Raw genomic sequence first — 25,127 nt, forward strand, 5'->3', positions numbered from 1 at the left:
GCGCGCACGGTTTTGCGTATGCGTTTGCCTAAGCGGTAGCCCCCGCGCCTGCGCAAAAGCGCGCATGAGACGTCGCGGAGCTGAGCGGGCTGCGTTCGCTGGTCGAATCTCGGAGATTCGTCCTCTGAGCTTCTGCTCCGTGGGGTTTTTACCGGAAACAGCCGGCCGCTTCCGGTGTTTCGGCTTTCCGGGCTTCGCGTGACTCCAGCCTGCCGTTAGGTGGCGTTCCTAGCGGTTATTTTTTTGTTTCCGGTTGAAACACTGAGGCCATTTCCGCAGAGCCAGTAGCCAGTTAGAAACGTTTACCTTGTCTTCTGAATTGGCAGGTCAGTGGTAAACATGGGACAGCAGGGAATTAGTAGTTAATTAACTAGGAGTTAGTTGTCTTAATTGAATAACTTGGACAAGTCATTTCGAAGTCTCAACGACTTTATCCCTTGCTTAAAATCTCGCAGTGGCTCTCCGTTGCCATTAAGATCAATTTTCAGACCACTGGACCCTTCGTAAATTGACCCTTGCCTATATCTTAACCATGATCTCTCATTCATTTCCTCTCATCCTCTGAACTTCTCTTAATGTCTTCCTCTACATCTTGTGTTAATCCCTTTGCCCGATCTTAACCATTTGCGTTAACGTTCCTGTTTCCCTTCTGGACTTCAGGTTTCTTCTGGAAATCTAGATCAGACACTTCTCCAGGTCCTTATGGTCAGTATGGCAAGGTTGAAATGATTCAGTTCACCTCTTCTGGGCTTGTCTAGATTCTCTAGGTTACTTGTGTAATCTTACCTCTTCCAAGCTAGATCACCTGTGTCTCAGCTTCATCATCTTCCACGCGAGCCAAGGTGTAACTGCTCAAACTCAGGATTCCCACTCTAACAGGTCTCCCCTCCTAGGTCCCTGTCAGGGTTCACCAGCTCCAGCTATGGCCACCTCTGATCACTCTTCCAAATCTTGACACTTTCAGAATCAACACAGTAAACCAGTATGACTTAATGTGAATGAATTCATCTTTCCCAGTCACACTCATAAAGTATTCATTTTATCAACCTGCAATTTACAAGTGTCTGGCTTCTAAAAGGCAGATATTCAGGAGGGGTTTGGAAGAATGCTGTCATTTTATCTCCTCTTAACAGAAATTTAACCTGCTTCCTAAGATGTAGCAAATTGAAGCCAGCTCTGAGGAAGCAGGAGAATTTATTGGAAGTATGATATGTTATGATAAGGGGCAATAGAAAGTAATTCTGAAGTCCTTTTTACTGAACTGCCAACAGACTCATTTCTTCCACTGTAAGCCATTCTTCCACTAAAGCAAATAGATAATCATAAAATGTTAGCTGTATGTAGCCACTAGTCACCAAAGATGGCCCCTCAACAATCTTCCCCTTTCACACATGTTGCTTCTTAACATTAAGAGGTGAAACTTATTTCCCATCCAACCCACTCCTCCCACTCTTGAATCTAAGCTGGTTTTGTGACTAGCTTTAATCAATAAATAGAATGTTCTGGGACTTCTAAGGAACCCCAGGCCTTAAAACTGGCAACTTTCACTATCTCCTTCTTACCCAGCTACCATGCTGTGGAAAGCCCAAGGCATATGGAAGAGTCCTGGCACAGGCCCGGCTGAGCTCTCAGCTGACAGCACTGATACCAAACACGTGAGTGAGCCATCTTGAATGTCCCGATCCAGTGGCACCCCCAAGTGATCTGTCTCAGCCAGCGTCATTTGGAGCAAAGAACTGCCCAGCGAAACCCAGTCAATCCGAAGAAACATTAAAGATAATAAAAGGGCTGTTTGGGAATAATTTCACTATGTTTTAAAATTACTGTGTGTCAACAGAAAACCAAGTCAGTCTAAAAGTTCTCAGAGCCAATTAAGCCAAACTTTATAATTTTGCAGCTTTGGAAAGTCTTTATATTCCTAGTGCAGGGCTGCAAACCCAAAGCCCTACTGCAGGGACCAGGTAACAGCAGGTGACACAAGAGTGTATCAGGCCAGGCGAGTTCCTACCTTCTCCACAGGAGCTAGAGTTCCCAGCTCAATCTCATTCTTGCAAAATAGGAATGTGGTCCCAGTGTTGCCAGAGCTTATGATTTTTCAAGAGAAGCTGTAAATCCAGAATTTTTATGAAATGCCCTAACTTCTAAATGCTAGTGGTCAGTTAAAAACAGTAGTTTGTCAAACAAAACACTTCCATTTTCCTTATATAACCTAGGGTTGCAAGTGTGCAAACTATGCCCTGGGGCACCTCACAGGCGATGTCTCATTTGACCTTCACCACAGTCTTATAAAGTAGTACTCTGATTTTACCTGCTTAGAAATGTGGGAACAAACTCAGTGCAGTTTCATGGTTTAGCCAACTTTACTAATCGCCAGTAAAGCCAGTATTTGACCCCAGACAATCTAACTCCAAAGCCTACTTTTTAAACTTTTTAAAGAAGCTTTAGGGGTGGTGAGTATAGCTCAGTGGTAGCCTGTGTGCTTAGCATATGTGAGGTCCTGGGTTCAATCCCCAGTGCCTCCATTAAAAAAAAAAAAAATGTTTTGTAGCAGGAAAGGAATTTGTATTTAAAAGATGCTGGTGATTCTCAGAATTTCCTGGTAAGGCTAGAGACCAGGTTTGGAAGCTACACAGCCAAGAACCTTACTCGAAAGCTTGGCCCAGATCTGGTCCAGTGAAAACTCCAGCAGGCACTGTTGCTACAGCTTGCAGTGCCAACACAGTGACACTGGGCAGGGACTGGACACTGGCACCAAGACTGTTGCTCCCAAACACTGGCTGTTGCTGGCTTCTCTGCTTCCACTTGTGCCAGAATGGATTAAGTCATTACCTAATCCTGGATCATGTTCTCTTGTTGGTCAGGGGAGGCTAGGAAAGAAATACTCTTATTCAGTGAATTTTGATTGAGCATCTGCTATGAGCCAGATGAGGTGAGGGTAAAGGAGGAGTTCTGGGACAAGTTTTCTATGCCCAGTGAAACTGTAGGAGCAGACCCCAAGAGTCCAGTCTTTACTCTGAACTACAGCAGTGACTGGCTGCCTGACCATATACATGGGAATCTGGGGGAAATTTTGGTTGGAAAGAGCCAGGATGCATAAAAGAGGGGTATCTGAGTGTAGATAGGTGTAGGCACTCACTTCCATCATTTGTGATTCTAGAAATGTGTGTCCTAAGGCAGTGATTTCTACACTTTTTTGATTGTGTATCCACAGTGGTAAAAATCTTGTGCCTCCCCCATAAGCCTTTGTATTTATTTTTAAATTATATATATGTACTATTGATTGAATGTGGTAAATACATTTAAAACATGCACAAAATATAAATGAAAAAGTGTGTTTTAAAAATGAAAAACAGTAATTTGAGAATATTTTTATTAACAGTAAAAAAAAAAGTCCTAATGTCTCTTGGTAAAGAAAGATGATTATTGTTTATTTTATTGAAAACGCAATGTAATTCAGTATGTTTTATTATTTTGAAAATCTTGGTTTAACACATTGTTTTGGGCAACAAAATCACATAGTGATAAACATTTCTAAACATCCATTTTCAAATTTCTCTCTTCATAGCATGGGTTTCTTTAAAAAAAAAAATGCCTCACTTCCAACTTTAAAAAAAATCACTTTTAACTTAAAGGGACCCATTAAGTATGTTCAGAATATCAGCTAGGCAGATGTATCCATCAGGCCTCAGGCAGAAAAAGAGAAACTACTGCAGGCTTTACAAGCAGAAAGGAATTGAGTGCAGGGCACTGAGATGCTTTATGGCACTAATTAAAGAGCTGCAGGAGTTAGGGAAAGTTGCCACTAACATTCAGCAGTTTGGGGTATTGTGAGGGTCCTGCTGTCACCTAAGTCAGAAAAATGCAGGAAACCCCCACTGCTGATCAGAGCTGCCCCCAAGTACTGAGATGGGGGCTGATGGAGACCCCTTGGAGGCTCTGGGAGAACTTTAAGTCTACCATGGCCCGCCCATTTTGCTAAGTGCTGCCAGAGGAAAAACATACTACCACTTTTTCTTCCCATCCTACAAAATCTCACAGGAATACATTCGGCAGAAAGAAATCACATCCAGAACCTTGAAGGCAAAGGAGTCTGGGAAATGTTTCCATAATTCTAGTCCCTGTAATACATAGAAGGCTGTGGGAGTGGACACTGGCTCCCAGGAAACAGACCAAAGAGCACACAGCAGCACACTCCTGACAGCCTCGTCATCACAGAAAAGGACAGCAAATGAGAAACACTTGCCTCTTTCGTAAAAGAAAAATTGGTAATTTTTAAGTTTGACAAGTCTTGTAAATACTTTCCAGCAAGATAATCACTCCATCTGTGTAGTTTACGGAATTTTTGTGGCTACTACCCATCACACAGTAGTTTCTGCTATTTAAAGGTCTTACTTTTTAAGCAAATGAACCTTATTGATAACATCCTGTAGCGTACAGACTTGCAGTACATTATAATACTCAGAAGTAAATGTGACTATTAATAAGCAAGCTGGACTTGCTAGATGCAAGCAGAGAGCGATTTATTCCTCTTACCACTGCTGCTTGAGAACGTGTTCCTCTCTAGCATGAAATCGCGGCTGCTTCCCACACAGCTTTCCCAGGAAATAACAGGACTATTAGCTTGTTTTCTTTGGTTTAAAAAAAAAAAAAGAAGTCCAGTCTGTTTAACATTAAAATTCCAAAATTTGTTCCATAAAACTTCTCCCTGCTGTCAGCGGAGGTGGCCACAGGCTGAGAGAGGGGCAGTGAGGGCTGCGGGACACGGGACACCTCTCCACCACCCAGATCTTCTCTCCTGCTCTTCAAATGCAACCTGTTCCTGGAACAAGCTAGACTTACATTGACAGCAACTTTGTTTTCTCACGAGTGCCCGACGAACTTGCTGTAATGATTTGTTCTTAACGCTAGGTGCTGCCAGAGGAAAAAATAATGAAATTTATAGCTTTTCCAGTCTCTTTTAGGTGATGAACAGATTAAAGAGTTACCATCACTATTTTAAAAACATTCTCTTTTTCTCTAGGTATGAACAAGTCTCATCCAGGGTCATATCAAGACTTCAAATGTCAGTTAATTTAAAACTTCTCTTCCAGCCTGGAGACATGAAGGAAAATGGAAGTTAAGATCAGTGTCATTTCTATTTCTCATGTACCACCACCTGCCTACCTGCTGGCTGCGATCTGGATCTGCCAGCCTTCTGTAGCAAGGAAAGGAGGAGGAGGTAAGGTCTTCCTTCATTGGTGGAGATATAAACTGGTGTCACTGTCACCTGGGAGTAGCAGATTCTAGTGTTGCTTCTTTTCTTGTAGGTTCTCAATAGTTTCTCCATCTCTGGGCATCTCTGCCCTGCAGTTCCCTTGTAGGCCATGCCTTTTCTAGTTATTTAGGGTTCCTGCCCTGGCCCCTTAGTTTCTAGGAGCCTCCCCTCCACTGAGGTCCTTTCATCCTCCAGGTGATCCCTTTGCCTGGGTTCCTTCTTAAAATGACCAAATCTGGCTCCCTTTCTTGAGAACCATATCAGGCTCACAGGAACTCAGGAACTTTGAGATTGTAAGCCATTCTTCATGCAGGCTTCCCTCCTCTTCTGTCTTGTCAAGGAGCTAGCCACCTACTCCTAAGTTGTCTTTAGACTTCAGGGGTGAGTCAGACACAATTCCTGTGTCCCGCAAACTCCACAGGATGTGTCAAGCTCTCCAAATGGTGGCCCCTTCGGTTGGCACAAGGTGAAGAGGAAGCACCCCCACCCCCTCCTGCCTGGGGAGAAGAAGGGAGATGTCCAGCATACTGACAAGTGCCTCTAGAGGAATCCGCTCATGTTCTCTTCCAGGACCTGGAGGTGGGTGCTTAGCTAATCCTTCCCCGTATCCGCTTCAGTCTCTCAGCATGTGGTGCACAGGTGATCTAGTTCCTTGTCCCTTTAGAATGTGGATGGACTTGGCACCTACTGTTTTGTTCTCAGCCTTTGGGGTTTCTGGTGAAACTGACACAGAAAGATTCCCACTTTAGTAAATGAAGTTACCACTGTCAAACCCTCCTTATGGAATGTCTGTCCTTTCACCAGGACACACCTGTTGTACTGTAGGCAACATGGGACAGTCTGGCTTGTGAACTAGACTGTGTGAAGGTACCGTTAACTTAATTATTAAAGACTTAAATGTTAATTATTAAGTATGATCTTATATTAAGTATTATTTATGTATAGATATAACTTTTTACATAAACTATGCATAAGACTTTTGTTTTTCACATTATAGAAGATTAGATGTGTGGAGAAATCTCTCCCAATATAAAATACCTTAAAGTGCTGGGTGAAACTTTAACAAACACATACAAATACTTTTTCAAAGTGTGACTGAGCTGACAGTAAAGGAAGCCAAAATAACCAGAGGTCAGATAGGAGGAGGTAAGTGAGCAATAAAAACAGCATTTGCCCTGAGGTTATCTGCTGATCCCTGGTGGCCTAGAGTCTGGATTTCAATTGGCCTTAGGCAGCACAAAGGGAAGAAGGCCTCAGACTATGGTGGGAGGTCAGGTTCTGCAAAATGATGGAACCCCCAACAATTGACCTTATTGCTGGGAATGAAAACAACATCCCTGACCTCACCACGAAGAGACTTTTCTGTCTCAACATCAGCTAATGGTTGGGTGGCAGGGTTGGGGAACCTTCTGTAAGAATTCTTAACTGCCAGTAATAACCACTCACATACATTTGTGGCTGAAATTCATTCTATCTCTGTGGCCTTAAAATCCTTAAGCTGAACAATTAGTCTGAAGTGGTCCTGTGTTGGTAATGTTCCTAGGAGTCTAGAAGAAGCAAACTCAAATAGTCTTTAGAGGAATACATCTAGGCTTCAAAGAATGTCCAAGGCCAAAGTGCAGAGACATATAATAAAAAACAGCACACATATGCAGAAAAAGCCTGTGTGCACATTAGTAGAAAACAATAAACTGTAGGATTGGACCCACAGTGTTTTTCAGGGTCTGACTCTGGTGCCTGGGACTTTGTGGAAAATGTTCTCTGATGCTCCCAGCCCACAAAGCACATGCTAGGTCCCTGACCTTGGCCTCTCTCCTTAGTGTACATCACTAGCTAAGAAAGCTGATAAACCCAGAAAAAACAAGCTCACACATGAAAATAGTGAGATACTTGAGGCATATAATCACAACAAAGAGACAATAAATAGAATAAACTGTACTAGACAAACCAGAATGGAACAACACAGATCATGAACTTAAAATAAGCATATGAAGATCCTCACATAGATAAGAGGATAATAAGGAACAAGCAGTGATATAGAACCAAATGGAAGAATACATATGAAATATGTGATAGTTGAACAAATCCAACAGATTGGATAAAAACAATAGCTACCTAGCTGAAAAATGAATAATAATCTAGATCAGCCCTGGGAATTTTCCTAGAACACACTAGAAAGAGAAAATACGAAAGAACATATAAGAGATAATAATAGTAAGTCAGTATCCATACAATATAAATCCCAGAAAGAGAGAAAATGGATTCAGGGAAGAGAGAGTTAAAGAACTCGTAAGTAAGAACTTGCAAAAAATAAAGATAAAAATGATTCCAATTTATAGGTCTCATGGAGCACCCCACAGAATAAATATGGAAAAACCATAACTTTGACATATTACAGTGAAATTTAAGAACTTTAAAGACAAAAACAAAATTCTAAAAGCTTCTAGAGAGAAGAAGCAGACAGTCCACAAAAGAGTAAGAATTAAATTGAAATTAGTCTTCCTAGTCGACGCTGGAGACAAAAAACAATGAAGTTATGTTTTCTAAGTGATGAAGAAAAATAATTTAGAATATTATATCCAGCTAAACTATTATTGAAATGTAAGGATGGAAAGATGATACATTCAGACATACAAGGCCTTAGAAAGTTTATTGCACAAAGACTCTCTTTGAAAACTCTCCTGCTAAGTGAAATAAGTCAGAGAAAGACAAATACTGTATGATACCACTTATATGTGGAATCCAAAAAATACAACAAACTAGTGAGGATAACAAAAAAGAAACAGACCACAGACATAGAGTGCAAACTACTGGTTACCAGTGGGGAGAGGGAACCAGGGGTTGGGGGGTAATTAATAGGAGTCGGGGTTTAAAGGTACAAACTACTAGGTGTAAGATAAGCTACAAGGATATATTGTATAACATGGGGAACATAGTCAATATTTTATAATAACAATAATAATAAATGGAATATAACCTTTAAAAATTGTGAATCATAACATTGTACACTGTAACTTATATAATACAGTATGTATATCAGCTGTACTTCAATTAAAAATAATTTTAAATCTTTTTTAGAAAGAGAAAGAAAACTCTCCTGGAAGAAGTACTTTTATACTTGAGATACTAATACAAGTAAATTATACTTAATATACTGAGTACTTAATAAGCATATGAAAAGATGCTCAACAGCATTAGTCATTGGAGAAGTGAAAATCAAAAGGATGAGATGTCACTTTATATTTACCAAGATAGCTATAATTAAAAAATGGAAAATAATAAGTGCTAGTGAAGATGTAGAGAATTTAAACTCTCATACATTGCTAGTGGGAATGTAAAATGGTCCAACTACTGTGAGAAATAGTTTGGTGTTTCCTCAAAAAAATTAAACATAGAGTTACCATATGACCCAGAAATTCCACTCCTAGATAGATACCAAGAGAACTGAAGATACACATCTCACAAAAACTTGTACACAAATGTTCAAAGTAGCATTATTTATAATATTCAAAAAGTGGAAACAGCCCAAGGGTCTACACTAATGAATGGCTAAATAAAGATGTAATATATCCATAAAATGGATTATTCAGGATATAGATAGCTGGGATACTAAGTTTAATTTTAGGGCAAAAACACATCATAAAGAATAATGAGGGACATTATATATTGGTAAAAAGAACAATAATAGATCAAAAAGATTTAACCATAATGAACACATATATACTCAATAAAATTCATGGTGCTTTGAAAAACTAGCAAGAACAAACCTCTGGCAAGAATGAATAAGAGAAAGGGAGGGGATGCACATAACACAGAGAGTGAGAACAGGAAAACAAATACAGATACAACAGAGATAAGAATAAAAAAATATTATGAATACATTTCTAAGAAATTTTCTGCAAGTGGGTTGATATATATTTGTTATGCACTTGATATAATTCAACTCATGATCAACATTCCTAGAAAACTGGAAATAGAACTTTCTTAACTTCATAAAAACTATATACCAAAAATATAGAATAATTACTATACTTATTGGGGAAAATTGAGATATTTTCCCATTAAAATAAGAAACAAAGACGCCATTTTCACAACTATCGTCTCGTATAGTATTTAGTAAAGGATCAGTCTAATGCTCCAAGACAAGACATAAAAAGTGAAAGAACTGGGGGAGGAGATTAAACTCTCATTATTTGTAGATTATATGATCAACTGTTGAAAAGCTAATAAGATAATCAGACAAGTTATTAGAATAAGAGAGTTTAGCAAAGTTGCTGGATACAAACTCAGCTTTCAAAAGTCAATAGCATTCCTCGATACTAGCAAAACCCACCAGAAAATACAAGAGAGAAAAACATACCATTTGTGAAAGCAACAACTATAAAGTGCCTGGAAATCAACACATGAGCAGTACCTTCACAGAGATAATTTGAAAGCTTTATTGTGAGACATAAAAAGAGGACTTGAATAAATAGGAGCTATATAGTGAATGAGGTGTTTAACATTAAAAGATTCTATACATCATAAACTATGAATTAAATTCTACTAAATATTTCAGCTGGATTTTTTTATATAGGAGAGTAACAATCCTCAATTAGCTGAATGAACTTAGAAAAGCCAAGAGGAAGACTCCTTACTAGATATTAAGTCATACTATAAGTGTATAGTAATAAAAAAAAAACCCAGTAGATATTGGTATGGAAATTTTTTTAATGGAATGCAGTTGAGCTCAGAATAGACCTCTGCATATATGAGTACTTGATATATGATAAAAATGGTACCAAATATTAATGGGAGAAGTACTGATTTACTAAATGGTGCTGGGAAAATCTTCACTAAATGAAAAATAAAGTTGGACCCCTATATTACACAACAAAAGGGAAAAACAGATGGATTCTAAATGAAAAACTGAGAGGTAAAACTAGAAAGCTAATTAAAAAGAACTCAGGAGGATATCTTTATGACCTAGGGGTAGGGAAATATTTCATAACAAATCCCTCAAAACATAAAATTGACAAAATTGACTATTAAAAAAGTTTTTCAGCTCAATAAAGGATGGCACAAAGTGAAAAAAAAACAGGTAACAGACTGTAATATCTGACATGTCTGAAACTGTTAAAGAGATTATTATCACAACAAAAAGATGAAAATGCAATTGAATAATGAGAGGAGATGAACAGGCAATTCACAGAAGACTACCTATAGCCCTTCTTGTGGTCAGAAGGAATTGGAGGCGACCTAGGTGTCCACCTCTACGAGGACGGATATGTAAAAGGCTGTGGATGCCTCATATGGAAGACTACGCAGTGAAAAGAAGCAACACATAGGATGCACATAGAGCAACGTGGATAAGTCTCAGAAAAGTGAGAAAAGTAGAGAACAGCAAAATTCATACATAGCACAGGACCATTTGTATAAAGTAAATTGCATACACACAAAATAACACTACAAGTTTTTAGAAGGATGCATGCAAAACAAGGGGCACACATCAAAAAAGTCAGGGTGGGTACCTATGGGACAGAGGAAGAAAGGAGAAACCTAGTTTATAACAGAATGAGGGAATGAGATCTTGTACTAAGTGATGAAGACCATGTGCTATGGATTGAAGCACATGATCAATGTAGTGCTTTGCATCTGAGGCACAATAAGGCAGAAAGAGACTATATACAACACATATATAAAGGCTGGAGGTGTGGCAGGCATTTGGCAATGAAGGGAGTCAGTAGCTGTCAGAGGGCCACCTGCCACCTGTGAAACCTGACACTTGGAATTCCAGAGCAGACAGAGGGCTGGATCTTGCTGACACTGAATCACTGGATAAAGCTTGACCTAAAATAGGTTTACCTCTAGACCACTCACTTATATGGACCAAAGATTCCCTTAACTATTTTATTTAAACAGCTTTTTATTTTTAGGGTAGTTTCCCTTTACTTTTTTAAGCTAGCAGTTTGACACCTAGGATCAAAGAATTTTACCTATTTATCCACTCCTGTACTTTTAAATATTTTTTTAAAGATTTTTTTTTTAAAAACATTGGCTTCACTTCTCTATTTTGTGAAATTAGGAGAGCAAGAGGAAGCATGAATTCAAGGAAAAAGGCAGAAAAGAAAGTAACAGCAGCCACCGTGTATTAGCTCTTATGTGCTAGGCACTATGCTAGGTGCTTTCCAGACCTTGTCAAGTTCAACAGCAAGCCCCACCCTTGGGTGTTATCCCTGCAGCAAGGAGGAAACAGGCTGAAAGGAGATCCGCATCTTGTCTAAGCTTCATAATGGGGACCTGAGAACCCAAGTCTGTCATGTCACACCATGCCACTCTACTAGGAAAAAAACAGTGAGGAAATAGTGAAGGGACAGACACAGGAACACAGAAGAGGTAAATATACACAGAGACAGAAAAAAACAAGCCATGTCAAGGCACATATTGATGAGGAAAAGCGATCACACTAGATTATGCCTGCATCAGAGGGGGCTGTCACTGTCCTTTGAAAAGATTATGATCTCACTTGCAATGTAATTCAACCCTCAGTGCACCCAGAATCAGCTCTTCTGCTTTTACTTCCGATTTTCAAAACTCTGTTTAAATAAAGTTTTATTTTCTCAAAGCTTTACATGGATATGAAGCAATGTCAGATTCCAGACACTGACTCTCACATCTGGAATGTTAGCCATTATTATTCACTAGAAAACAAATCTTTGACTGTCAGTTTGACATGCAGACACAGATTGCAAATACCTGAAGGGTATTACAGTTTGACCTGTGATAGTTATCTAACTGCCCATCAATAACTATGGAATACTATGAGCTATCAAAAAGTATAAGACAGACCCTGTGTACTGATGTGGAATAACCTCCAAGATAATTGAAAAAAAATTGCTAGGTACGGTAGAGCAGATATGTATGCTAATTACGTTAAAAAGTCAGATACATATTTATACTTTTAACTGGAGAAATGGGTAGCAGTGGTTGGTCTGGGGAAGGAAAATGGGGACCACGGATAGGAAAGATGCTTTGCATTCACTCTACAGTCATATACTTGGTATTTTTTCCTTTTTAACCAAGCCCAAGGATAGTCTTCCCTCCACCAAAATCTTTATTTTAAATCAACCACTTCATTGTGTGTTCCTTTTAAACCAGATCCAATTTTGTGATCTTAGCAGGGTCTGAGTGGAAAGAATAAATTATTTTCTTTTCCCTTCTCCCAGTGATGAGATGGGAGAGACTCCTTCCCATTTCTTTCTCCCTTTCAACTAAGTCCACCTATGTGTTTCTTAGGGGAAAAAAACCCCATAACAAAAAACTTACTCATATTATCCATGTTCATTGAAAATAAATTTAAGCAAAAAGCTAAAACACTCGTGTCACCACTCTTTATATTCTGGAGTGTGTGTCCTTCCATGTATTTTTTCCTATGCCTACCCATGTGCATGAACACTTACAACTGCTCTTTAATACATGGGCATCTTAGTCATTTCTTATTTTAAAACAATTTTATTTAGTAGTAGTACTTTTATTTCCTTAACCAACCCCCTCAAACACAGCATAGATTGTTTCAAACTTTTACTGTTATGAGCAACACTGAGATGAACATCCTTGTACAGAAACTTCTGTATAAATTCATTTTCCCCTTAGAATAAATTTGTAAAAGCAGAACAGCTGTCACCAATTTGCTAACTTCTGCCTTCAGGCTCCATCTATAGTTGTTGCTTTTCCTAACCAGCCACAGACACTTTCCTGTGCCAAAGCTGAGGTCTGAGGCCATTTCTTGACTACATGGCCAAGGGCACTAAAACAGACTTCCTGCTTCATAGAGTTGTCTACACTCCTTTGAACCACTCCACCATCCGGACACCTGTCCCTCATTTGGCTCGAGAGAACTGATTGCATTTCTCTATCTGTTTGTTTCTTGGCTGTCTAAACTGAAAGAGAAAGATTAATTATTCTCTCTTGGTTATTCTGAAATCCTTAACACCATGGGCCATGTTTTTCCTTCTTAAACACTTTTCTTTTTTTAAATACACAGTATAATAAATAACAAAATTAGTATGAATGATAATAAAAGCTAACATTTACCTAGTATTATCTGTCACTGTGCTAAGTGCTTTACATGCCTCATATAATTTTGTTAATAGAAGTTACATGACAAAAAGCATTCCATGGTCAAATAAGCTTGAAGAAGTATGGGTTTACAAAAAAATCCTGTTTAGCAGTGGTACCTTTAATATGTTAATTCACATGTACAAGATAGTGACAACATAGTTAAGTGTAGTCCAATTATTTAACCACAGATTTTTTGAGAGACTATTACTCCCAAGAACACACTTTGCAAAACTGTCCTTAAATGTAACTAGTTCTTAATAAAAGCACTTGCAGCCACACACCCCCAAGCACAAGGACCACGCCTTTTAGTAATTCTTCACTTTAATGACAATGCACTGAAAATACACTTAAGTAAAAGTACCACCACTCTTTGTATTTTGGGGCATGTATCCTTTCATGTATTTTCTATGCATACATACATGTAAGTGACAAACTGGTCAATCTGACAAGTTGCTCTCTTTTCATCCTTTTCCCACTCCCTACTTAGATTTCTAAAGCTGAATTCTTTTTCTCCTTTTTTCCCTTAATACTTTTCCTAAAGAAGTCCTCTACAAGTAAGACTTTAAAAGATGCTCACTTTTACAACTAGTTCCCATATCTACATTGCCAGCCTTGACCCTGGAGGAATCTTCACACACACACACACACACACACACGCACGCACACGCACACACACTAACCTGAAGGCAGAACCTAGTAAACCAGCATTCCAGGACTCCCACAATCTGGCTGCTTCTTACCTGGGCCTGGCCTACTTTCTGCTGCTTCCTGACTCTACTCAGGATGTTCCCTTCTCCCTTTTCCTAGCCAGGTCCCACCCATCTGCCAGTTCACAGGCCATCAACTTGACAAAGTCTTCCCAGATCTTTCCAGTCTACTTTCTCCCTTGCTCTGAACTTAAATGTCAGGTGGCCATAGACCACACCCTGGTGACAGATTTTAAACTGTTATCTTTTAACTTGTCATGTGATTGCAGACTGTGAACACAGTGAGGGTGGGGACTGTGCCCTTACTTCTGTGTCCCACAGCGCCCAGTGCAGTGTGATACAGAAAACAGATATTCAGCCACTACAGAAAAGAATGAGGTATTAAAATCCAAGTTAGCCCAATAATAACACAGACACAAGAATAATATGTACATTCCTCTTTATTTAATACAACAAACACGTAACACATACAAAAAGAAAAAACACTCATGTAAAAGGCCCTGTCACAAAGGATAGACAGGAAAACATCTACACTGAATCAAATAAGGCTCCTGCTTTAAAACAGGGGTTTGCTTAGCTAAACCTGGAATATGAGCAAGGCTGTTGCGAGAAAAAAAAAAAAAATCCCTGCACTGAAGGAGTATATCTATAGGGTTAATTCACTAAATTTACAGATCCACATTTAGGAATGTTTAAGCCCTCTCACATGTCCAGACTCATCAGGGTTTTATGAATTGTGATTTTCCTTTTTTTTTTGGTTAAAAAAATTTACATGTCCTTCTTTCTTCTTAGAAAATAGTGACAAGAGCTCTCTAAAAACTAGAGATCAGCAAACCACCCGAAATTCGGAAAGCTTTACCATTGAAGTTCAAAAGGTATGTCGAACTGAGAATGCAAAGGCAAGATGGCAGTGGGAAGAAGAACTTAATCTCCTAGCCATTTCCCCAATCGCGTGTATTTAATCAATCACTAGGAAACACAATGGAAACACCTAGGCTCAGTGCAGGGTTCAGTAGCAGCAGTTTGTCCATATTCCTGCTCTAATGATTAGAGCCGGAAATTAAACAAGCACCAGTTCATCTCAAAAGAGCCTTATACAAACACACACACATACATACCCACACCCATTCACATGTCATCACCACCCCCTTTTATTTAAATTTATTATTATTTTTTTTACTAAAATAATACAAAAAAGGGAGACAGGTATATTTACAAAAATCCATGGCTGGTACAGTACATAATTTTTAAGACACACTAAATGCTACAATCTTTCAGGTCCTGAGATTATTACAAATATCAACTCAAAGCTGTGTTCAGGTCCAGTTTTAAAGGAGGAAAAAAAATCCCCAAATATTAAGTCACATACTTACTTAAAATACAGTATATCCCTTCAAGTTAGCAAAAACACACCTCCCTATAAACAAACACAATGCAGTTACCAGGGCCTTTCACCCAGAGGAGCAGAATTACTTAGGCTCCTTCAAGACTGGCTGTAAAACATTTTGGCTTCTACATCGAGTGTGGAGGTGGCTAAAGTAAGATGATGTGTAACCAGAGGGAAGTTCCTCTATAGAGTGAACATTCACTGTATAAATAAGTCCTGTTTTTCCTTCTGTTACCAAACAAAAGTCTTTCCCTTATCAAAATTCATACAGCAAGGGCTGGAAATATGTGCTTACCCAGACTAAAAATCAGAATCCTTATTTCCAATCAGTTATACAAATAAGTCTGCAGTCCCACGATAAGTTTTACAACTGCAAATAAACTTTCTGGCTTGTAATGAAAGAGAAAACATTCATCACTTGGTTACCTTGATAGACTTTGATTAACATATTATTTGGGGCACAAAATTTTCACCAGCCAGAGATTTCCTTTCCTCTTCTTTTAAGCTTAACAATGTTTAGCAAGCAACACACATGGGCAAGCTCCAGATTTACATACTCTTAAGAATAATCAGGTATTTCTGATACATTCTATAATATAATTTTTCAGTGACAGCTCACAAAAGGTCAGTACAAAGCTTGAATCTTTTCTCTGGAGGCTGCCATGGATTAGAGGAAATTATTTGTAGGTTGGGAACCTATCTCTACGGGTGAAAGGGCTCTTTGCTTATCTGAAGGTCTCAGAAGGTCTATGTAATTAAATTATGTAACCATAGCCAGGATTTGAAAAGTTGGCCAAATTTGGTCAACTTTCCAACTAACTATATAAAATAGTAATTAATACCTTTGTCAACTGAGAATAACTTCTCTTTTAATGCCTCTGGCCATAACTGGGGTAATTCTTGGTAATTTTGCAGATATGGGAAAGAAAACCCAATATGCTGGCACAGGGCACAGTACCCCTGCAAACAGAAGAGATAAGCACAAAATGAAGAAAATGTATGGCTGCAAGGACAGAAAATAAAAGATAGCTAAGATCTAACAAATTAAGGGCAGGTTGTCATATATAGAAAAACATGCCAACTGGCTGGTCTTGGTTACTGCTGACTCCTAAATGTGCGTAAAGGACAGGTGGAGCTGTTAACTTAAAAAAAAAAAACAAGTTATCTTGTTTAATTTATCTGGGTAATAATTATCTTGTTTGTTTTTCTATTAGGTTTCCATTAGTGCTTTATTACAAAATATGTTATAACTAGATTTAAGATAAAATAGAATTATATTATTATCAGCAAAATGGGAGCAAATAATGTATAGAGTGTTCTGAGGAACATAAAATTGGTATTAAGGATTCATATGGCCGGTCTGACTCAGACCTTTGCAGAAGAGGCTGAATCCAGGGGAAGTATGAAAATAAGCAAGGCAAAGTATTATGAGAAATAAGAGGCCAAAGGTCTGCATCTCTTTTGAATAGCCTTGAAAAGTATCAAGGAGAATCCATGAAATGCAGCTACTATCGCATTATATAGTAGAGAAACCTATTTTTAATACAAAGGAGAGGAGAAAAAAATTTCAGGTCACCAGTGATGATTCTAAGTCCTGGACATACAGACCTCCTTAATTATACTACTGAGATTTTTTAAAGTATTCTTGACCTGTTTGGGTAACAGTTCGGAAAAGTGTCAAAATTAAGTACTAACTCACTCTAAAATGGAAATATGTAAAAAAGACTGGAAAGGAGAAGCATTACAGTATGAGGAAATTAAATAAAGATCACAAATAGCTACTTTCAAGCAAACGGTACTTTGGGAGTATCTGAGAAACATGTAATTTAATATTGTTATTCAAAAGCAGTCTGATTAAATCCTCCCAGGCCTGGTCTGAGTCTGTGCTGGGATATAAACAGTCTCCTAGAATATGCCTGTAGTCGCTACTTCTGAATTCATTGGGGACACAGGATAGATGGCCAATGTGAGTGAGAAAAGGAGGTGAAAGACAGTTTAACCTTTCCTCCCCAGACTCCTGGCAGATTATATTCTAGTGTAGCAACTGGTTGATGAAACGGTTAAGAGCTCAGACAAGAGGAAAGAAGAATGAAGACTAACAAAAATGAAGAATAAGAATTCGACATTAATATTCAAAGCTATTTTTTAATTAGAGTCTGACCATCTGTTCAGCTCCACAAACCTGAACACTGCCACAGAATCTAAAACTTTCTCAGAATTGAACACTGGGATGGTTTTATCTTAACAACCCAAAGACATTCCATGATTCTAACTATAGTTTTGCACCAGTAAAAGAATCTATACTTAGTTTTTGAATATAAAGTTCACATTTTAGGACAGATGAACACACAAAATATCTCTATTTTCATGTTTCCATTAATTTTCCCTACAGGAACAAACACACATGCAACAAAAACCCTTATGCCTTATTTCTTTGGGTAGAAGTTTTAATTAACACCTGTTATTTAAAGAATGGAAAAAGAGGAGAAAATGTGGAAAATTTGTATGTTTATCTGCATAGTTGATATTTAGAGGCGACTAACTAAGGCTTTATCTGGAAAAAGCAACAAAGAACCAAAAAGTGATATTTAAGAAAAAATGTCCTATCACTAGAGATTAAATGGGCCTTGGCCAGTTCTGGGAATTAACCCAGAGGCTTTGTCTGCTTGGGCCTGGTGCATTCTCCTCACTCACTTCAGCTGGATAATCTGTTCCTCATCCCACTACATTCTTCTTCCTGACCTTGAATATGTGGTACAGTTTAAATACACACACCCTCTAACAACCGTTGCTCAGCATTTAGCTCTAACTAGAAAGGTGGCATCCATTCTTTCCTGTTGTTGTAAGTGATAAGAGGAAAATTCTGTGTATTACTGTTTAATATACTAGGATGGAAGGTGGGATAAGATAACCTTCATTTCCTCCTCGGAGTTGAGCAAAACATGTTTCCCTCCCCCAGCTGCCCAGCGAGGAAGAGAATCCTGCCTCCTGTCTCCCATTTCATACAACCTGAGCAGTTCATGGCTCCAACTCTTTCACGGGTTGAAGAAGCATAAATTACAAAGGTAGACTGGCTAAAAGTCTACCCAACTGACTGTGTGTAGTGCTTGCCCCTTCAGTGCAAAGCTGGATAAACCTATGATTAAAGGAATAATAAACAATCTCTGATTTATAAGAATGAGGAGACGCCCTTTCATTCTTAGAAGGTTAAAAGCTTAGCTATCCATCACCAAACAAGTAATATAAGGAAATTAGATTGAGAAGATGGCAAAGTGAGGCAGATAAAACTTTCGGGACCATTTATCAACTCCAATAACCAATCATCCAAGCTTTACCTAGCTTCAGCTCCACAACCCTGGCAAAAATCACACATGTAATTACACCATAAAGGCTAAAAAAAAATCTACTTATAATTAAGAAACTTAGTGTTATTTACCCCCTCCCCACTTATTAACCTGACACTAACCACTTTATCCCACCACAAATATAATATGTTTAAATAACAAATATGCATCTAAATTAGAATTCCAGTGATTCTTTTAAACTTAAAAATCATAGGGTGCTTTTTAAACCCATCATAGGGAAAATTTTTTTAGCCTTTGCAGGAAGATGATAATACTTTTAAAATTATATAGGACATTTCAGAAAAACTCAAAATATTTTTGAAAAAGTCTGTGATATCCCTGGGAGGTAGGTGAATATTATACCCAATTTTCTAATGGGTAATCTGAGGCACAAAGGTTAAATGATATTCCCCCTAAACACAGTAATACAAGAGTAACACAGCCGAAACGAGGCTGCCTGATAACAGCTATCAGTTACCCTACCGGAAGTCTCTGCTTTCTCCTTTTTGGCCACCGGTCTTCTCTTCTCAGTTAAAATGTATTTAAAAGGGGGCATTTATTAGATATATTTGTACTGGGTTCTGAGGATTGATTCAGCTTAGTCTCCCATAACATGTCACATCTGTTTTCCACCAGAAACAGATGAATCTTAGATACTGAATATTATGTTATTTCGCTCAAGGGAGAAACCTAAATAGCCATCAAATCATAATAAGTCAAATGTAATTATCTGGCAAGTAAGAAAACTCTCAAGAATGCTATAGGTTATATGAGTGTTTTGCGCAGTGTCTGAACTCTTTCTACTTCTAATTTTCTTAACCCTTTGACAGATATGCAGCTATAGGAATCCTTCAAAAATCATTTCCCAGAAGAACATATGACGTATTTTTAATGTTGACAAAGTTGCTAACTTCCTTCAAAACTGAAATACACCACCATGGTTCTAACTCTAGTTCTCTCCTGTCCTTAGTCTTACCTGCCATAGTGTACCTTGTCAACCTGACCCAGAAAGACTCTTGTTATTCCAATGCTTTCTTCAATATTACTCGCGACAAGTTTGAAGGGCACAAAGCAATGGGTTACATCCAGGAATGGTCAATGAATCCACTAAATTTATTTTACTTGTAATAACTGACTTATTATATATATATATATATATATATATATATTATATATATATATTATATATATATATATATATAATATATATATATATTTGTTGTTGTTAACTTGTACAGATATTCAAAGGGGGAAGAAAGTATCTTGTGAAAAGACAACTTCCCAATCCACCCATTTGAATTGACTAAAGCAGTGGAATAAACAAGGCAGAAATCTTGCAAACGTTAAAAGGGGAGTGCTTAGCAAGGATGAAATGGTATAGCAGCTACTAGTTTTATATATATATTACATATGTATACATATATATACACATATATATGTATGCATGTATGTTATGTATCTTAGTATGTATCTTACACATATATCCATATACATATAAGGAAAAGGAAGAATATTACAGCATGACGTGATCTTGGCAAGTTTGAGATTCTTCCTCCTGAATCCCCTGACTTATTAGCCTCTACTTTAGGACATCTGAGAACAGTTTCAAAAGAGGGGAAAAAAGAAAGAAAAAAAGGCACTTAACAAAGACAAAGGCCTGAATTGAGCATGTTTTAGAGGAGTAATATAAGCCATTTTACCAGGGCTAAGAAATGATTTACAGAGTTAAACCTTTCCCCTTAAATTTTATAAAATAAAATTGCATAACATGTTTGTAATCAGTCATTTACCCACTACTGCATTTTCCCTCTGCTTCATTATTATAAAAACAAAAGTCCCCCCAAAGCGTAAAGCAAAACAAAACAAAACAAAAAACAACCATACATGCACAATAGATAAAAGTGCCCTTTTGAGAACATAAGGTCAGCAGAAACTATGGTGCTGAAGCACAGGGAAAAGTTCTCAAGTTTGGCCTGATTATACATTTCACTCACTCTTCTATTTCTAATTTAAAACAAGACAAGTATCAACAAACAAAAAAAGCAAACACAAATTCAAAACCTAAATGATGATAAAAAGAATACAGGGACCAGTGTGCTTTTATGTTACACTCCTAAAATAAAGTATGCTAATTCTATACATGGGTCAAATTATATGACAAAACCTCCTAGAAATAAAGAACTGTAAATTAGATTAAAGTTGACCAATACAGGCAAAGTTCACTTTACAAATGTAGCAGCAAATCTGATAGATAACTGGAGTTCTAAGAGATGATCCCAAGGGACATAGCGTTCTCATAATCAATGGCAGTTTGAGTAACAGTAGAATTTCCATTTCAGAAAATGTCTTGAACCAAGTAGAGGTGGAAAGGGGTATGGCAGAGGGCAACCAGAAGAGAAAGACTAGAGGTGTCTGCCCTTTCCAACCCTGGGTAGTAAACAATTTAGATCTGCTTTGGGAAAAAAAAATCCTGGGTTAAAAATCTTTTCATGTAAGTTGTTTTCAAACAGGTGTCAAACCCACAGCATTCAAACGTGTGTGTGCCCGGTTCTTCCTCCTACCTTGATGATACAATAAACACTATTCAGCCTCTGTGATATAAAAAAAGTAATTTGGGCTAACAACATCCATCAAAGGGGTGGTAGGCATGAAAGAATGGACTAACACAATCCTCCGATTCCCTCAGAATATCAGGATTTTGTGACTTCAGATTAACCTCACTTTTCCCAAAACCTAAACTTCTTCAGCCTGTTTTAAAATCATGATTTCTTTTACCCTCTGATCTCAGAAGCATATGAGAAAGAATCATAATGGACTTACATTGACTTATTATTGCTTACATCTATTTTGGAGGCTCTGAATGAGCTTGACACTTTGCTCTCAGCCTCCAACCAAGGCTCAGCACTACTGTCTCTGAAGACAACTCTGCTGACCATTCATTATTGCTTGTGAATACTGAGGATTAACTTGTATGTACAGTAACAGCTTATACATCAGTGAAGGCAATTTAAAATACAAGACAGTTGAAAACAAACAGCTTACTTTTCCTGAATCAAGAATCCCGCTGAATGGGACATAATTAAGTGTGCTGATTACTTTTGCATTGGGATGTTGCTAATGCTCTTCAGAAATACACATTGCTCTATATCCTCTCCAATTACTCACCATTTTAAAAAATAACATAATTTGACTTTCAAGTGCAAAAATAGAGTGTGAGTCACAAGTCTCTGTGCTAAAAAATAACCAATTTGTATGTTTTTAGTAAGAAAAACTGTAAAGATACGTGACTATACAGTATGGACATCATTTTCAATGTTATGACCTAGAAAAGAAATACATATTTACATGTAGTAACCCTCTGATCATACTTATTAAGAAATATAAGGATGTTTGTTTCATTTGTACAACATAAAAGGGTAGTCTTGAGTGAAACGGACTAAGGAGTGGAACTGTGATGGGGGTGAGGTGAGGATCTGGCAGCAGTCCTCATGGAATCAGGACTAAGAGACTAGAACAGAATCTCTACATAGGAGGACTTCTCGGGGCCAAGGGCCTGCAAGTGTTATTACTGGTTACTTATAAAATGATACTTGGGGGCGGGGGGAATGGAGTCCTGTTCTTCTCTAACAAAGAGTCATCAGGGATCTTCACATGGCGTGATTCAGATGGATTTAAGAAATTAAAGCTATTCCTTGACTTAAACTAGTAAAATATATAGATAAATACATGTGTATAGATATACACACACACAGATGAATACATGCACAATTATCAGCAGGAAGAGAGATTAATGTGCACTCTGACTTCTCTCTGGTATGGGAAGTAAAACAAAGGAAAATTCCTATATGTTAGCAAAGACTTTTTTTCTAAATTAGATAAAAGTAAGAGGTATGCTACATTGGAATAACTCAAGTAATGGGTAAGCTTCCCTAATTAAAAAATAATCTTTAATCAAACGTAGTCAAGTCAAACCTATCTGCAACATCCCAATATCCTCCCAAAATCCACCAGGGTTGATACAACATTCTTATTTGCTTTACTGGTAAACTAAATTCTCAGAGGCAAGTAATTATATCAGTATTTCCTTTGAAATAACCCTTTCCCCTTACTGTAACAAGTTCTTAGAACTAAAGTTTTCAGTTATTAACTACTTTGCTATGAAGTAAGCCAATGTGACTTTGAAGTCAAAATACAGGTTTACAGTTCTGAAGAAATCTGTGGTAATTTATTCACAGTCCTAGAGGCTATGTGGGGCTTTTGCTTATGAAAGGAAAAAAGGGACTAGGTAATACCCTTATCTGAATAAATGTAAGAGTACAGGATGATTTTTAATGAAAACATGCAAGACATCTTGCTACTACCAATCTGATGCCGTTTTTAAGTTTAGTATGTCACTCTTAATGGACCAAGCCTACACCACTTTGGGGTACAGTCTGAAATAGGAATAGGAAGAAATAAGAAGAAAAGAGAGAGAGAGAGACCAGAACAACAATGAGGTGAAAAAAATCAAATAAAATGTATCTAAACATAACCATAAATTTCTCCCTTAACATCCTTTGCTGAATATGCTATTTGCACAAGGAAGTTATATTAACGGAGACTTATCATCTGCAGGTTTACTCATGTATCAATACTGAGTAAATATTAGTAAAGCTTTAAGATCCCAAATGCTCCAAATCATTTTCACTACACTGGACATAGGGAGTAAAAATACACTGTGATTGTTATAAAAATAATCCCTTGTACACATAATGATCCTAATTTAATTCCTCCCTTTAAAATACCATCTTCAAAATTCAAAAAATACATATATGCCATTTGAATGACCAATGAAGAAGTGCTGTAATACACACTCACTCCTGTTTATATCAACAGTTAATAATCACCTGAAATACCACTAGCTAAAAGAACAGACATGCTGAAGTGAGGTGATGCTGGGGGAATTTACAGTTGATACTGGCGGGCCTGCGAGGGCTCTGTGGACCAAAGCTGCAGCCCTACAGCAACAATCCCCACTTCTCAAGAGGAAAATGTGAACACAGTCACATTTTATCATCAAGAATGGAAATAAGAATTAACCAGTGAATTCCAGATGCACAAATCACCTGAAGAAGAGAGTTAAGTACCTACTTCTGAATGAAAGATGTAATTGACCCTTTTACAAAAAGGGGACATCTAAGTTTCATCTGTTAAGAGCAATAGGCTCAATTTTTTTGACTTTTAAAAATGTAATAATATATATCACTGTGCTAAAATAACTTTCCTGAAGCATCTTTAGTCCACTGATTTACATGGGGAGTTGCTACACACTGGAAGATTCAAGTTTGTTCAGGATTTTTGAGGGTACATGATTTATACTTAGCTAATGTCTGTATCAGACATAGGGTCATTAACTTTTTTTGTGGCAAATTTGCTGCACAGTCCACTCAAATAGACATGATTATTCTGACAAACTGGCCTAATTTCAGATATGCTGCCTTTTATTATGCAATTATGTCTACAAGTGTTCAGATCCAACCCCCAGGATGGATGGAGTTTACCCAAATCCTCAATTTCCTTCTTCCTCCCCCGGGAAAAATCAAATTTGTACTTCTGTGGGTTTGACAACTGAGTCTCTTTCAAGTCAGTTAATATGGTAACTTTGTCTTTCTTTAGAAGAGACCAAAGGTCACTAACTTTGTATGAAAGCATTTCTTCCTCCTGCACCTGGCTTTACTCAAGTAATGTTTTCTTTTCTTTTTCCTCCTCACCACAGTGCTTGGGACGAGAGAATGTAAACATCGACAGAACAGCAGCCCTATAACCACATGAGTACTTTCCCATCAGGTAGATTCCGTCAGCCAGCCGAGTGTGTCATTTCCTTTGCTTGCTGGGAAGTCACTGAGTTTTCCGTGGTAATTTAGTGTCCCCTTTACTTTGGCCTCCATCTGAGAAAAGAGATGTTTAATTGGTATGGGTTGGCATGTAATAAAAAATAAAAACAAACAAAGCAAAAAGAACAATTAACCCTGAACTTAAAGGAGATAAAAACTCAACAAGAATGATCCTCGTATCTCAAGTGACTATGGTTCAACTGGTTTTCAGTGTCATACAAATACTGTTTCAACAGGTATTTATCATCTGTCTCACGGCCAACTGTGTCAAATGCTGTGAGGATTTATAAAGGAACACAGAAGACATAACCTCCTCCACCAAAGGACCTAACACATCTTTTGGTTCCTTTAGAAGACAAAGTCAATTTCACTTTCTTGCAAGTGAAATTAGATTTCTTGCCATGACATAGCATTTGATAATTCTCAATTATTTATGTAAATGAATGGGGCACACTAGAAGTG

General features: G+C 37.8%; 1 protein-coding gene and 1 long non-coding RNA gene across 5 annotated transcripts in view; one reads left to right on the plus strand and one right to left on the minus strand.

The window, feature by feature from the left end:
• The first annotated feature begins 82 nt into the window (after window positions 1-82).
• Window positions 83-24,642, plus strand: LOC105091634 (uncharacterized). Of its 2 annotated transcripts, none has more exons than XR_010381579.1 (5): window positions 83-326; window positions 5,021-5,218; window positions 5,676-5,833; window positions 14,854-14,936; window positions 24,548-24,642. It is a non-coding gene; the product is annotated as an uncharacterized LOC105091634 (long non-coding RNA). The 2 variants fall into 2 exon arrangements; XR_010381578.1 differs by having other exon boundaries at window positions 5,091-5,218.
• UBN2 (ubinuclein 2) overlaps window positions 21,426-25,127 on the minus strand; it is a 54,196-nt gene continuing 50,494 nt past the window's right edge. For all 3 annotated transcript variants that reach the window (XM_010983181.3, XM_064487323.1, XM_031455458.2), the window contains one exon: window positions 21,426-24,719. In XM_010983181.3, coding sequence (XP_010981483.3) covers window positions 24,670-24,719 — 50 coding nt within the window. In that variant the 3' untranslated portion in view covers window positions 21,426-24,669. The remainder of the gene's footprint in view (window positions 24,720-25,127) is intronic.

Source organism: Camelus dromedarius, chromosome 7 (genome assembly GCF_036321535.1).
Source record: "Camelus dromedarius isolate mCamDro1 chromosome 7, mCamDro1.pat, whole genome shotgun sequence".
NCBI lineage: Eukaryota > Metazoa > Chordata > Mammalia > Artiodactyla > Camelidae > Camelus > Camelus dromedarius.